Raw genomic sequence first — 15,397 nt, forward strand, 5'->3', positions numbered from 1 at the left:
TGTAGCGACAGTCTTGCACTGACCTTTTAACTTTTACGAGAGTTTGAAGACACTATGAGGAAGTAGCAGCATGGCAGCTTCACGCAACCGATTCATAACTCGAGCCATCAACTGGTTCACAGTACATTTAGATCGTTCCAGAGGTCCACTTGGTCCTACTTCTATCGATGAAGTAGTATCTTTAACGTTGAAACTTATTTCTGATTCATATCGGTGAATTGTTACACCCCTAGCTACAACCAAAAGAACGGAGATTAATTTTGAAAAAAACATCCTCCAATTAGTGGATGCAAAATTATTCAGTAATTCACCTGTTGCCCTTGCTTGGCCAGTGAATTTTTGCAAGGAATTTGTGCCTCCTGCCTGGAAAAAAGGTGGAAAAATCAACTTGCTTAAATGTGCTGAGAATCAACGTGAGAGAACAGTGTGTTAAGGATAATGGCGTTGTCTGTGAATGGCCTCGATTGCATGTTGCATAACTTGTGAACATTGATTTTATTACTTAACAGAGCTCCAGCCTCCATTACCTAACCGTCCCTGTATGTCCCAATTAAGTCCAGTAAAGCCAAGGTATTGATTCAATTGAATTCAAAGCTAGTGTGCTTGGTAAGGGCTTCTTTTTCTCTCTGATGGATGGATACATAGACAGAGGGACAGATAACACCCTTTCCAAATCACCCTTAAACTACAGTTCATAAAATAGGAATGCTGAGTTTATTCTCTGTGCACTGCTGCCCACATAAAAACCATGAGGAGACGAGAAAGAACCTTCAAAACATCAGCAGATAAAATCATGTCTCCTGAACCGGATCTCATTATTATTTTATATTACTCAATGTAAAATCCACTTTTTATATTTTACCTCCATGGGTCTTCCTCTTTTGTTTATAATTATGGTAATTTATCCGATTCATCTGCTTGTACCACTTTTGCTTCCAGGTATTATTACTGTGCAAATAAAGTGAACAACTCTGTCTGACTGCCACCTACCATTTCATATGTGGTGACAACTTTCTTGAGGACCTCTGGTAGCAGGCCTTGGGGCTCCAAGTTAGGGTACTGGTCAGTGAGGTTGAACACCAGAAGGGGGCAGTGATCGGGTCCAGTCAGTCTTGGGGCAAGGGCCAAGATGCACTGCTTCAGGTTAGCCACTGCTGAAAGGCCACACAGCTCTTTAAAGGACACAATGGCATTCTGCAGAGAGAAGGGAGGGATTACAGCTGAGCTTGCATGTGGGTATACTGGTTTATACTGGCATACAAAACAAAACACATGTCTAAGGTTATAACCATTAGTAAAAGGAGGGACTTAATACTCCATGTTGCTACAATCTGGTAGCGATCTGCATTAAATAAATAACTACAACCCTTCAGAGTAGCGCCCTGTAAGAGGAAGTGGCTGGAGGCTCACTCATTACCTGTGAGAACTTTCATCTTGGCACTTGTCAGCTACTCATAAACACTCAATCCTTTTGGACTGACACCAGTATCACATGGAAACTGAACAAACACACACACACACACACACAAAATCACACAAATCCTAACCTTCCTGTGAAAGGCCAAATTTAAACCCTTCATAAACAACCAGAGGGACAAACTGTGACAGGACAGCCGAGATGTGTTATCGTCTCAAGGCCAGTGTCTTGTTATGACACAATGACTGCAATATAAACAGGGCTACCAAAATAAATTCTAATACAATGCCTGAAGAAACACAACATGAGACCAACCAGACTGTTGTGACACTCCAGTACAGCATTTCTCAAATTGTCGTAGAGACTTCAAAGGAGGATTATAGCCCACAAGTATGACTCGAATGTGACCATAAAAGAAAGACTGTTTTGAGGATCCCTGTGGTGACATAGCTTGCTCAATGTCAAGACAGAAAAAAAGGTTCGAGATGACACTTGATTGTGGGCCAATAAAAATAGCTAGCACTTTAGCTAAAACATGCTGACGGTTTGCTAAAGGCCATGTTTATTCTCTGTTGTAGCTGACGTAGCTTTAACTATTGCATTGCATATGCATTAGAAGTGATGAATATCATTTACATGGCTCTATTTTTTAAACGGGAATGTCATCATATTGTTTTCTCTCTTGCATCTGTTTTGACTATTCCAAAACACATGCGGATTAGATTAAAACTAATTCAGTCAAGCCTGGTGGTTTTGTGTTTCCTTTTCCAGAGTGGGAGCCTTTTTTAAATGCTTGAGATTTTTTGTAGTAAGTCTGGTTATAATCTATACTTGACTTGAGGTTACATTTTCTTAAGTGACCCTTTTACAGAAAAAAACATTCTCAGGCTGAAGATGGAAAAAGAAGTTGTGCAGTTACCACAGAGCATCTCTGATGATGTTGTTGGCTCAGTATTTTTTTAAATGTCTTACCTGCATGTTTTCTCTGAGGTCTGTTGCCTCCCTCAGTGGCAGCTGGGCTGTTTTGAAGACATCATCCACAGCCTTGATCAATAGCACTCTCATGCTGGCATACTCTCTACTCCTCTTGCCCTTTCGTACAGACAGTCCCCTTTTGTGTGGTTTGCCGCCTCCTCTTCGATTGGTTATGGCCACATGAACAAACAACAAGGTATGTGGCAGAACCTCCCCTGTCAGAGACTGTAGTGGTACATGGCGAAAACCTGGCTGGAGACACTCAAAGGGGATTGTATATTGGCCGATAAATTCATCACCAATATAGTCGTCGTCTAGCACCACAAAGCGCACCATTGCGAGCTCGGGGAGATTTATCTGAAACTCAAAGCTCTCATCAAACAGAGGGTTGTCCCCATTCTGGTTGACCGTTTTAGTCCTTTGTTCAGCGCAGTCAGCAGGAATGCCGTGTATTTCCACATACATATAGGGGTCGACTACGTCTCCTTTGGCACCTGAGCCTTTGGGTTTTGGGAAGTTTTGTCCACTGATGATCTTGATGTGTAAGAGCTGTGGAGAAACACCAGGCACTGAGTCTTTAGTGTTGGCACTAAAATATGAAACCTGCTCCCTCATGATCGCTGGACGTAGCACATAGCCGCAGTTCCCATTCTGACGGAACCAGCCGATGTTCAAATCCATCATCAGGCCAGGAGTCTGGTAGTTCATTGCCACGATCTGGCAACCACACTTCCAGAAATCTTGTGGATTCATGTTGCTGGAGTCGATCCGCATGGGGCTAGGGTAAACCCGTGCAAGGAACTTTTTGTTGTAGTTGACAAAGTCACCTGGGAAGTCACTGGCGCAGCGACTTGCAAATACTTCATTGAAAGAGCAGAGCTCCCATTGCTTCTGGCTCTGGAAAGACGTTGGAAAATCTTTGAACTCCACAGACTTACACAAGGTCACCAGATCAGAGAGGTCCTTCGAGAGCTGGAATTTCTTGGCTGCTATAGTCTGTTGTTCAGCAGACTCTATGCTCATCCTTTGAGACATCTCTGCCCCCTCGTCTTCATCTGTCACCTCACCTTCTGAACCAGTGCAGTTCGTGCCCAGTTTCTTACCCTTCAGCAGGATCTTTCCCTTCAGTTCAAAGGGAGAGGGGAGGTAGCAGTCCTCAGGTTTTGGAGCATCGAGCTGGATCTTGTCTCCAAGGATCTTCTTCAGGTGCTGAAACATGACTCTCTGCTGCTTTAGGGAGCAATGGTTTTCTAAACACAAGATCAGTGGAAACTCAGATGCAACAAAAGCATACTTGTTGATGACGTCAATGACGCTGCGAAAAACAATCTGTGATGTCATTGTGTGACCAGTGTAAATAACAGGTTCGTTATCAGGCCCATCCCACACGTCCAGCTCTACACTGCGGCAGCCCATCTTGAGGGCACGGATATACCCCGTCACATCAGACGGACCTCTGAACTGATCCTCTATCAGGTATGTGTTGTGGGATGCATTGATGTAATAGTGGGACAAGGGCTGGTTCATATCTTGGCATACTGTTTTTTGTTCAGGGTCAAATATATGGCACTCTGGAGACATAAGATAGTTGGTGAACCCGTCAAGAGAAAGCCAACCCTTGAACTGGCCCTCTTTAGACGGTTCATATTTTTGAATGACCTCTAAGCTGGTGTCTTCACTGACTTGTGCCATTCCCTGCTCTGCCTCCAGAAATATCATTAAATCCTTGGTATCCAGAAATTCTTTGTTGCTGGAGAACTGAACAAAGAGAAAATAAATTTCTGGTCTGGTGCAAAGATCGTGAAAGACCTCAATGAACTCCTCTTTTGTGATATCAGAACCTGCTTTGTCCTTAGCTTTGTGAAGCTCCTTGAACTTCAGTTCTATTTTCACATTTTTAAGCCCCGGGTTCAACTTTTTGACTAGCTGCACGGCAGCACATATTGTTATTTGTTTGCTGTCGTTACCGTCTGCCTCATCAAAAAGTTCACCTAGCCAAGATGAGCGCATGTTGTTCTGACTGCTCTCTATCATGTTCAAGGTATGTTTTCCATAGGAGATCAGGTACCTTAGCCCTGTAATCCATATGTTGGCTACATCTGCAGTGTTTGCCACCAAGTCCAGGGACTCATAGTTCTCACCAAAGATGATAGAGAAAGCACAGTCCTCTGATATCTGATCATAGGTTCCATTGGTTCTAAAAGTGTCCGTATTTTTTCCTGTCCGAACCTCCTTGATGGATTTTACATCAATTTTGGCCTTTTCTGATTCCTTCTTTGAGGGCTCCCATCTCAAAGACTGCATGTCGGCGTCAAGGAGAAAGTAGCGGTGGTAAATGCGCGAATTGGATCGCACTTTCTTCAGCTCGGAGCCATCCACCATTGCATTAATACAGTCACTTGCACTGCTAATTTTCTTCTCAGTGGGCATGCTGCTGAATGATACGGTCTTCTTCCTTTCTTTACGCTGTCTTGAGCCATCCTGCAGAGAAACAGAACATAATGCATAATTAAGAATCCTTCCATAAATAGTGAGTGACAAATAAAGTCATAATTCATAACAATTGCACTTCAAATAAACACTGAGTGATGTTTTTTTGTTCCCCTTAAAAAGGTATATAATGTGTGACCAATTTCACTTCACTATTTTAAGTCTGACAAATGTTGTTCATAGGATTCAGGATTAAATATTCTTCCTTCAGGCTTTCCATACGTAGACCAAATTCAGGTAAATATCTCCCTTACAGAACTATTCAACAGAACACAACATGCTGCCCGCTCTGATATACTGTTTGCAAGTCATGTCGTTCCTTCCTGCCCCCTCTTTGTTCCCTCTGAACATTTTCTGAGCAGAATCACAGCAGCAACTTTGTTCGGTGACTTAAGGTACCTGTCAGTGTACATTATGGAGATACAACAGCATATCTCCCTCAGGAGAGTATCGCCCACACAAATCTAGTCATCTTCAGCAGCCACATTCCTGACATTTTCAATGAACCCTGCTCTTTCCACTGCAGCAGGTTCCTTCAGCACAAGGGCATCATTTTATACTTTGGATTATTTAAACTCCTTTCACATTTTTTGCACCAGCCAAACCCACATCCTTGTTAATCATCATGTGGCAGCTTAATGGTACCACTTTATACAAAGGGAATGCATCATTTTGTCAACTATATGATGTTGCCAAGTTCAGAATACCTTATGCAGCACTCCAGCAGAAACTCTTGATCTTAATTTTCCTTTGGGGTTTAATGAAATGCTCGAAACCTTCCCAGCCTCTTATGTAATCAGGCTGAGATGTGCATACCTCACATACTGAATGAACTAGTGCACATAAATATCACTGTGTCAAGGAAACATTGGCAAAGTCACAAAATCCGATTTAATAACAGGAATGATGGGCTTCGTGTATGATTTACATGTCTCTATATCTGCATGCCTATAAATGCATATAGGTGCTTTCACACATCCTCCTTCTGACATTACATCTTCCTCCGTTCACTTCACCCATCCAGCTGACAGCTTTAATAATGATACATTTGACAATGCTAAGATGTGTAGCTATCATTTTTCACAGTATCACTTTTTTGTATTTTTGAAGCAGTTTCATCATAATCACTCTTTTTTTGTCTACTGTCTGTCTTCTTATCAGTTCCCCTATGGTCTCACCACACTATCACAACTCAGCAGTTGCTGTTAGAGATACACAGGGATTAGCTGTGCCTACATCACGCAATTGGACAGGATGCAGCAAAAGCAATGGATAGTGACTACCAGTGCAGCCTGCTGCTAACAGCACAGTCTCAGTCAGACTGTTTATTTGCACAATGAAGACATCAAAGTAGATGAGATACAAAACTTAAGCTAAATGGTTGTACAGAGGAGGACGGAAGCTAAGGAGGCTTAAACAAAATCCTCCCCAACATGAAAAACATTTAAATCTAGTGAAATAACAAACATCTTATCACACAGATCCAGGGAAGTCTGTCAGTGGGCAATTCTAAAATTACAGAAGGCCAAATAATATTATGCAATAACCTTTCCAAATGAATTAATCATTAAAAATCCCATCTGTGTGTTGGAGTATTGCAAAACACACAGACTGACAGATTTATTCTGATTGGTAGAATCCTACACCTCTCCAAGTCTGGACAGTGTCAAGTAAGATGTAAACATAAGAATCACATTCTCTTTCAGTCTGCTGGTCAAGGACAGTACACTATATCACAGGGGAGCTTAAAACCTAAATGCATGACTGCAGATAATCCTTATGATCTGAGCAAGAATGTGGTCTTCATGTTGACCTTGAGTTACAGTCACATCTTACTTTTTGAAATGTTAGTTTCCTGCTATATTGCCAGGGCCGCCACGCCGGGCATTCTCCTCAGGATTTCCCTCTGCTTCCTCTAACAGAACGAGAAACAATACTGAACACTCCCATCTCTGTCTTAGCATTTGTTATTATTTCCTGAGGAGACCGTTTCTTATGCAACAGTCCCGTTTATGCCTCTGGTGGAAGTCAAACAACCCAGGGTGTTTTCTTTTGCAATAAGTAAAGTTGTATTAGTCCTTAAATGGTGCTTCGCAATGAGCACTCACCATCATCAGACTGTGTATTTATAGTTCCATCAGATATTTGCTTTACAGGGTAAATATTCTTCTAGATAGAAATACCGCTTATCATCCCTGTTAATCTCAGTTCAACATTAACTCTATCTTCAAAGTGAACTATGATAAAGTCTTCTTTATTAGCCACACCATAGCACAGCTCCAAAACGAGCTTTAAAATGAGAGGACGACCTGAAATGTCAAAGTAATGTCAGCAGTACATCCTCAATTAAGATCTCGAACTTTCCTCCAAAGATCAAGGCAGCAAAAAAATAGGCCTCATTGCTTTTAAGAATTTATGAGCCGTTACTAGTGATTATCAAGTCTGATTGGGAGTGTAGTCAAATTCCACAGAGCAGAGACAGTTTGTTATACAAGTGTGAGCTGGAAAGTTTCATAAGCCAGAAATGACAGCAGTACACCAGTAAGTACACGCTCAGTCACCGGTATTGATCAACAACCTTAAACCATTTCCCACTCAATGTGTAACTGGCATTTTGTGTTAATCAGCACTGTCACCAACATTGCCTTTACAGTAGGAAACATCCACAACACACTGTATGGTGTTGTTACTCATCACTTCTTTGAAACCTATGATAATGTATTTTTTATAAAATGTCAGGGAATAAAAGGTTAAAGTTTCTTTATTTGTTGAGAGATTTTTTTTTGCATAACAGTGCTCATACTCCATTGCAGGGTTTATTTTTCTTCTTGGGTATGTTCAGAGAAGAAAACCCCTGGTATATTTTGAAAGAACAACATAAAAAGAATATTGGATGTTTCCGTGGTGTTTCATAACAAAGAAATAATAACAAGTCTAATCCCATCAGGCTGACCTTGACAAGGGAAATTACTTCTATGCCATTGCATATCATTTTAATATGTGTTTGGTTTCTTTGACAGTTTGTGCTGAGTGAGTGAGTGAAGGAAACACAGTTAGAGAGACAGTCAAACACAGGATGAAACAATGAGAAAGCAAGTGAATAAATAAGACAAGAGTATATCCGACCGCTCACTGATCCCATAGGAATCTGAATCCCCTAATGGACTGAATCCTGTATTTTTTTCTGGCTCAGTGAGCAGTTATGAACCGTCTGTACGACTGAGGACATGTCAAGGGACCTATTACTCCCTGCTCCACTGTTCATCCTACATCCCCAACAACAAACAATGTGGATCACCTTCAACTTGCATTAAGGTGAAGCTATTCAATGAACAGAATTTAATTAGAATACAAATCAAATACAGCAACCAAATTGGTACAAATGTCACCCCTTTTGTTGGCCTAAAATACATCACTTTTGTTTCATTTATACGTGCAATGATGATGTTTCTGAACACTCCTGCTCAATGACCTTAACTATTAATGCCTGTTCATGATGACATGCAACATCTATGTTACAAAACAAGTTAAATTTCAACATCCTGTGCATGTTCTATTTGGAACAGGAAACAGTTTTCAGATTTGTCATTTCCTGTGGCACAATGCAAACACTTGGCCTTGATATCAAGAGTCAGATGCTGAATCATTTTCTAACTCTGGATAAGACCCAAGACTGCATTAAAAAGTCTCCTCCACTACCTACCAAGCAAGCTGAGGCCACAGCATGGTAACCTAAGAGGCTCATACATATCCCACAGCTTTAACAGTGGGATATGTACCTTTTTTAAGAATAATAGTCCGGCCCAAGAGTACATAACAAAAGGACTTATGAAGCTGGTCGACACTAGAAATCAGTTAGTCTGAAGAGGCTCTTCTTTAGTAATCCTTTAGAACTTTCTTTAGAATGAAAGAAACAGCAGCATATGTGATGATTTCGATCACCACAATTAAGTTTCTCTCCATGGAGGTCTTATTTAACATACTGATGGTTAGGTTAACTTATGGCTTTAACTTGACAATGGGACAAACACTTAGATGCCACAGGAATGAATCCTAAAAGCATTTTTTAACTTTTGGTTTCCTTTCCTCGACATCAGTGGGGGTTTTTGGGGGGAAATTCATCAGTTAATACCCCAGGTGCAAATGATAAAGCTTTTGCGTGTCTCAAAAAGGTAGTTGCTAACAAATGGCTAAATGAGACTACAGAGGTTGCCGCTGACATTAAACATCATCATGCTGACCACAGAGACTGACCTTCTCACTGGTCCATCTCTACGGGTGGACTTTAGCTGGCAAACTACTTTAATTCTAACTTTACAATCTGTAGAGTTTGTTTATAAACTAACATTAGCTCTTTACTTCTAGTGATCGCATTTACGCTTCAAAAATCATAAAAGTGGTGTTCATTAGTGAACAAAACATGCAAGTATCATAAACTTGTGTTTGCCACAGAGTTTTTTTTTCTGCAATAATCCTTAACCTAATGAAAATATCCTATAGGCTTTTTGTAGAGGGAACCAGGGAACTGCTTCCAGGTTAGCCTGCACCATAAGAGATCCCTGCAGCATTATCATGCTTACATACCATGTTCTCTACAAGTAGGAATGAATTTTAGGATTGAAAGATTAAATGTTAAAATCACAATTTTGACTCCTAACTCTGTACTTTTATTTGTTCATGAAAACCTTTCCACTGCATATTAACAGGCAGGATGACCTCTTGCATCAAACCAAGCACTCATAAAGTCGCATCAACAAACTTCGAAAGGCTGTGTTGACGCCACCTGAAATTTTCTATGAGCGGAGGAGGCTGAGATGAAAACAAATCTGATGTGTGTGAAAGAGAGATGGGAGAGTAACAGTAACAGAAAAAGATTCTGAAGGAACAACAACAAATCCAACTAAATGAGTCACAAAGAAACTCTACTGGTGACAGCAAGGAAGAGGAAATGAATGTACTGAAAATAAGTTTTGATAAAAACATTGCACAGTTATGTCAACGGCAACAAAAAATACCATAAAGGGATTATTTGTTTGATAAACGCAGTGAGACCTCTTTAGATGGATTCTACTTTGAATACGTACTTTAATCGAGATCAAAGAAGAATAGGACCTCATAAATAATAAGACAGTAAGCTAACCATAATACACACTGTAGGTATTCAGCATTAAGTATTCTAAAGCCTCACAAATGTTCCAGTAAACAGCTTGTTGTTTGATTAAAATAGCATACGGAGACTTTTTGTTCTCTAGCTTCACTGAAGTCAAATCCCACAGGAGTTTAAACCTGGTAAAAACGCCCAGCTGTTTCTGTTCTGTACCATATGATATCAGCCGGTCAAATGAAGTGTGAAGAGGGCAACTGCCCTGGGAGTTAACTTTATCTACCATTTCCTCAATCAATATACATGAGACTGATATGTCTATTTTTGCAACAATGTGGTTGTGACTAAAAGTCTGTCAGTCACTTGAGTTCAATGTGAGCCGAGATCTATTTGCATTTTTCATGCACAGGTTTCATTATCATTATTTTGTACGTGTCTTGACAGACATGTTTGTGAATTTGAGGGGTTTGAGCTGATGTAATCCAACTCGCATGTGGAATAAAAAGTATAGCTGCATCAAAAGAGTACCTGCCTTCAGTCACTGGATTGTCTGATTCTCTTAGGACCACATAATCTCCTGCATTACACTAGTGGGTACAAACACACGTGTAACAAGAGCCCATTTCACAATATAAATAACTATTCCCCAAAGCTAGAAACTGACTTCTATCAACGCACTGAAACCATAAAGTTTCCCAGAAATTTAAACTTAGCTTTTCTATGCCAGTAATTCAGTTCAGAAAAATGAAAATATACCATTAACCAGAGAAAAATTGCCCTAGGTGTTCAGAGTTAATTGTTCATCACCATGTTCCTCCAAACTGTTCTCTGTGGATCTGTTCCAGGATTCATCAGCTCTTAGTTTTTTGGCTCTAGGCTTTGGGAGAGAGCCTCTGATGTTCTCAAATATTGATTGAGCCATTAACCACAGTTATAATAAATTCATTTGTTAATTCAGTAATATTAATAAGTACATTTTCACACTTCTGGTGCTTTATTAAGTTGCAGACTGTGACCTGTGCTTAAAGAGCCATAGTGTGTACCTTCTCTGACACACAAGTCAAACATTTCACGTTATTTGAGGAAAGGCTGGGCAATCGATGAAATTACACAACACACAGCCAGACAGAAACAGGCCACTTCTACTCTTCACAAAAATATTAATTTGATATGTTTCTTTTAAAAACTGGATAGGGAAGAGGAACACGCACACATACAGTAATTAGCCTCTGGAGAGGACGACACAGAATAATCCTTCTGATGATTATAAGCCTGTGAAAATCATTGGTGATCTTTAGCCTGCAGATATCAGATGAATGAAAAATATGTCATGGACTTTCTCCTCTGTGTTCCACTTGACCTGCAAGCAAGCTTCAACCACGTACCATGTCACCCTCTACAACTGGTTCCCTGACATCTCTACGGCAAGTGTGAATTAAAAATATAATGAGACCTTGAGAGATATGTCAAGCAAGCAAGTCAAGCACAATGGTGTTTTGACTCATTAACAGCACTTCTAAGCACCTCTAACTTCCAAGAGGCTTCTTCAGAACTGAAGAGAGGAAAAACGCCGTCAAGAAACTGAAACAAGTCCAGTTGCCTACGATATAGCACTCAGAATTACCATGACCTGGATGACTGAGAACCTTCAGCAACATTAACAGCACTATTTCTCATTTCATGGTGAGCACGTCATTTCCCAATCAGTGTGTTGGGCCTGCTTCAGATAGAATGAGACAAGAAATATAGACAATGTCCAGCTTGTCTCCTCTGACATTACAAGATGAAAGGGCATTCCTAATTGTTTTAGTAGCTAAAAATTATAGTCAAACTTTTACTAAACCACTTTGAAACATGGCCTTTTGGCCCTTTAGACACCACACCCAAGGGCTGCCTTTACCAAGGATTAACCAATATGTTTTTTTGTTTTTCAGGGCTGGTACCAGTTGTTAGTAATAAAGTAGAGCAATAAGTACTGTATTTACATAAAATTTCAAGGTACTTTACTTGGGTGTTTCCATTATCTGCACTTTATACTTCCACTCCACTACATTTATTTGTTAACTTTAATTAAGAGTTACTAAAGTGCAGATTGAGATCATTCAGTGTTGACGAGACAATGAGTGAGACCAGAGTGGTAACTACCGACAGAGGATGCTGCATTAGAGCCAAAGCAACATATTTTTAAATTAATTTATTTTATCCATAATCGGACCAAAAAAAAAATCTGTAGCCTTCGCTAATGGGTCTATGGGATATGAAACCTCTCTGCCTACGGTGCAAAACACCCATACATCAGATAAAACATAAAAGCCACTGATCCACACAGCAAAGCCCAAGTGATACTGCGAGATGGCCACAGTGGAGAGATTTGCGCTATAATAACAATGTCATGAAAAGTACACCTATACTTTCCTCAGGTAAAGACTAGGCTAGAAAATGACTCAGTAGTATAATTTATCTATTACTCATCTCACCATATAATTATATCATAACACAAATATCATTTTCAAAGTTTTTTTTCTTTCTTTTTTTGCATTTACGGATAGTGATGGCTGAGCAAAGAGAGAACATCAGGAGAGATGGTGCGGTTGACATGCAGCAAAGGGTCCAGGCCAGAGTCGAACCCAGATCACTGCAGTGATGACTCATCCTCAGCATGTGAGCTATCGGGGGGCCCTGAATAAATGCTTATCTTTCAAATCTTCAGTACTTATTACAAATACTTTTGAGAACTGTTGTTCAATGTGGAAATTGGAAAGTCCGCCACAATGCTGAATTTATCTGCTGTAATATGAGACAAGACCAGTTCTGTAGTCAAACCTCAAGTATTACTCCTGGATGTCGGATCTTCACAGTTCCCCCTCTGGGTTCAACCCCCACAAATAAACCTCGACCAGTGACTATTTCTGCTGAAGTGTAGAGCTGTGGAGGCCACCCTTATTAGTGTGTGGGTGAACCTCATACTCGAAAACACAAAGGCAAACACGCATAAGACTTTCTCATGCTGTAGTCCGAACAAGGACAACCCTGAGATGTCAACTGCTGCATCTGGGAATGCTGGTAGAAGTACTACTAGAGAAATATGCCTCAAGACAACTGGCACTGCTTCTACATTATTTCAATAGTCTAAAAGAAAGTAAGCATTTGAGAATGACATTAGTAAGACTGCCATTTTACTTCAGGTCTAATATTCAAGTGGCTCGGCTGCCGTTTATAGGGCCAGCTTACTTGACTGACAAAGATCATTCTCATTTATTAACAGCTGTGGCTCACAGTGAGAAACCATGCATATTAATACATACACAGTTAGCCCAGCCTACAGAGCACTTGCACAGAACACTGTTAAACAGTGTTTGCATACTCACAATCAAATTGAGCCTCGCCAAACATAACTAGGAACTGTTCCTAATACACTGTACCCATTTATTGATTTGGTAATGCAATGCAACAGCTGTGTAGCACAGTGTGCACCACTTAATTGTTCAATCAGGTCAAACTTCAAAGCGTTTATACATTATTCAAGTCAGGTCAACACTGCAATTGCTCAAAACGATCTTATTCACATTCTGATCAGACTTCAACTGGGGAATGATCAAGCAAAACTGTCATGTCACAGTTCAGACTAACAGAGGAGAGTGAACGGCATCAGCACAGCTCAGCATCTGATAAGGCTTCCATGATGAGACCATTTCAGAACGCAGGCTTCAAACACTCTGCCTGCACTCACAATGAGCACAATTAACATATTAGCTGCCAATTTCACAAGATTTCAATAGCCAACATCGTTATTGTTGCAAAACAGCTTAGCCGATTCATCCTAGGAGCCTCTTAAGATTGAACAGCAATGCAAGACAATGCTGAAGCACTGGGGACAACAGATAACTGGTCAATTTCATTTCAATCAAATCAAAACAGGCTGTTTCCTCTAGTATATGCAGTAACATGAAAGTATGTTAACCAAACCCTAACCCTTTTTTTTAAGTTTTACTAGACATTAAGTGTGCGTAGGATATGCTGCCCAAAGAACCTATTCAAATGTAAGCTCTCATAAGACGATGGACAGTGAAGAGCTGGTCAACAGTAGGGCTTCAGGGAGTCTAACGCCCAAAAAGATAATTAGTTTGCTGTAATTTTAAGATGAGGAAAAGCACTCATTTGTCATATCTAAGATGCAAGAACCATCAAATCTTTCCTGAAAAGTCAGTCAAAGGATTAATCAATTGTTAAAATATGTACTCTTCCTTCTGTTCTTCATTGCTTAATAAAGTAAAATATTCATTCAACTACCCGCAAGGGCATCAAACCGCCTTTCCCATTAATGTGGCAGAACTGTAATCACTGCCAAGTAATTTGAGCTACCCTTGAAATAACTGGGCGAGGCAAGCAGCACTTGTGTAAATCAGTGACACCTGAGCTGATGAATGAATAGGCAATTATTCAGGTGAGCGACTGAGTGCTGCCGAGAGTCGCCTTGAACACATGCGGCCACAAAGAGTGAATGCGAGACAGTGGCAGGACCCTACATCTCAAGGATAGCTGTCGACAGATCTCTAATAAATTACCCCATCTACTACCAGTGGCATTGGTTTGGGCAACTGGACTGAACTCAAGCATGCAAACTTCATTGCTCAACGATGTATCCAGCAAGTCCCTCCCAGAAGTAGGACACAAAACAAGTTTGCTTTATCTGTGGTTGGCAAATTTAGGCTAAATGATGAATGAATTAATTAATTAATTAGACAACATTTAGCAATATCAACAACATTTGCATTGCCACATTAATGATGGGAACTTCGTGTCACCCACTTCAGTAAAAGACAATGTGCAGTAAAAATGTTTTACATCTTTTTTAACCCAGAGGAATATGTTGAACACAGTTGCTCAGTGGGAATATTGTAAACTTTCTTGCTCAAAGCCATTTCAACAGTCAGTTCAGGAGAGATTCATTCAGTTTCATACTGCATTGCCCTCTTTGGCTCTACCTCAATCCTCTATTTGAGTGTACAAAATAGGGCAAGCGATGACTACATTTACCCGTTTGAATCAAGGTACTCAAGGACAGACGTACTGTAGCATACACAGCAATAACTATTCACCACAATTAATCAGAAGGCCAAATGGAAACAGCACCGTTTGGGAGCTATTTATAAACATGGTGAACACTGATGACTACATTAGCATTGACAGTGTGCAGCACAAAGTACTTAGTATACAGTAGACGTATTTAAAGCGTCCTTTTACCGAAAGCGATGATATAACATTTAATCAGTGCAATAATTTGGCTCAAGGAAAAGCTCTCTCAAAACACTTTAATGTCAATATATTCAAAGTGAATCTACAACCTAACGCTGACCCCTTCAACTGTGCCAAGTCTTAAAACTGTGGGAAACCTGATCTAAAATCATTAC

General features: G+C 40.3%; 1 protein-coding gene across 1 annotated transcript in view; it reads right to left on the minus strand.

The window, feature by feature from the left end:
- Positions 1-15,397, minus strand: part of plcl2 (phospholipase C like 2) — a 48,503-nt gene that overhangs the window by 25,636 nt on the left and 7,470 nt on the right. The window contains exons 3-4 of the mRNA XM_084358615.1: positions 2,390-4,873; positions 991-1,194 (exon numbers count right to left, since the gene is read on the minus strand). Coding sequence (XP_084214741.1) covers positions 991-1,194; positions 2,390-4,873 — 2,688 coding nt within the window. The remainder of the gene's footprint in view (positions 1-990; positions 1,195-2,389; positions 4,874-15,397) is intronic.

Source organism: Pagrus pagrus, assembly GCF_965226575.1.
Source record: "Pagrus pagrus genome assembly, chromosome: 7".
Lineage (NCBI taxonomy): Eukaryota > Metazoa > Chordata > Actinopteri > Spariformes > Sparidae > Pagrus > Pagrus pagrus.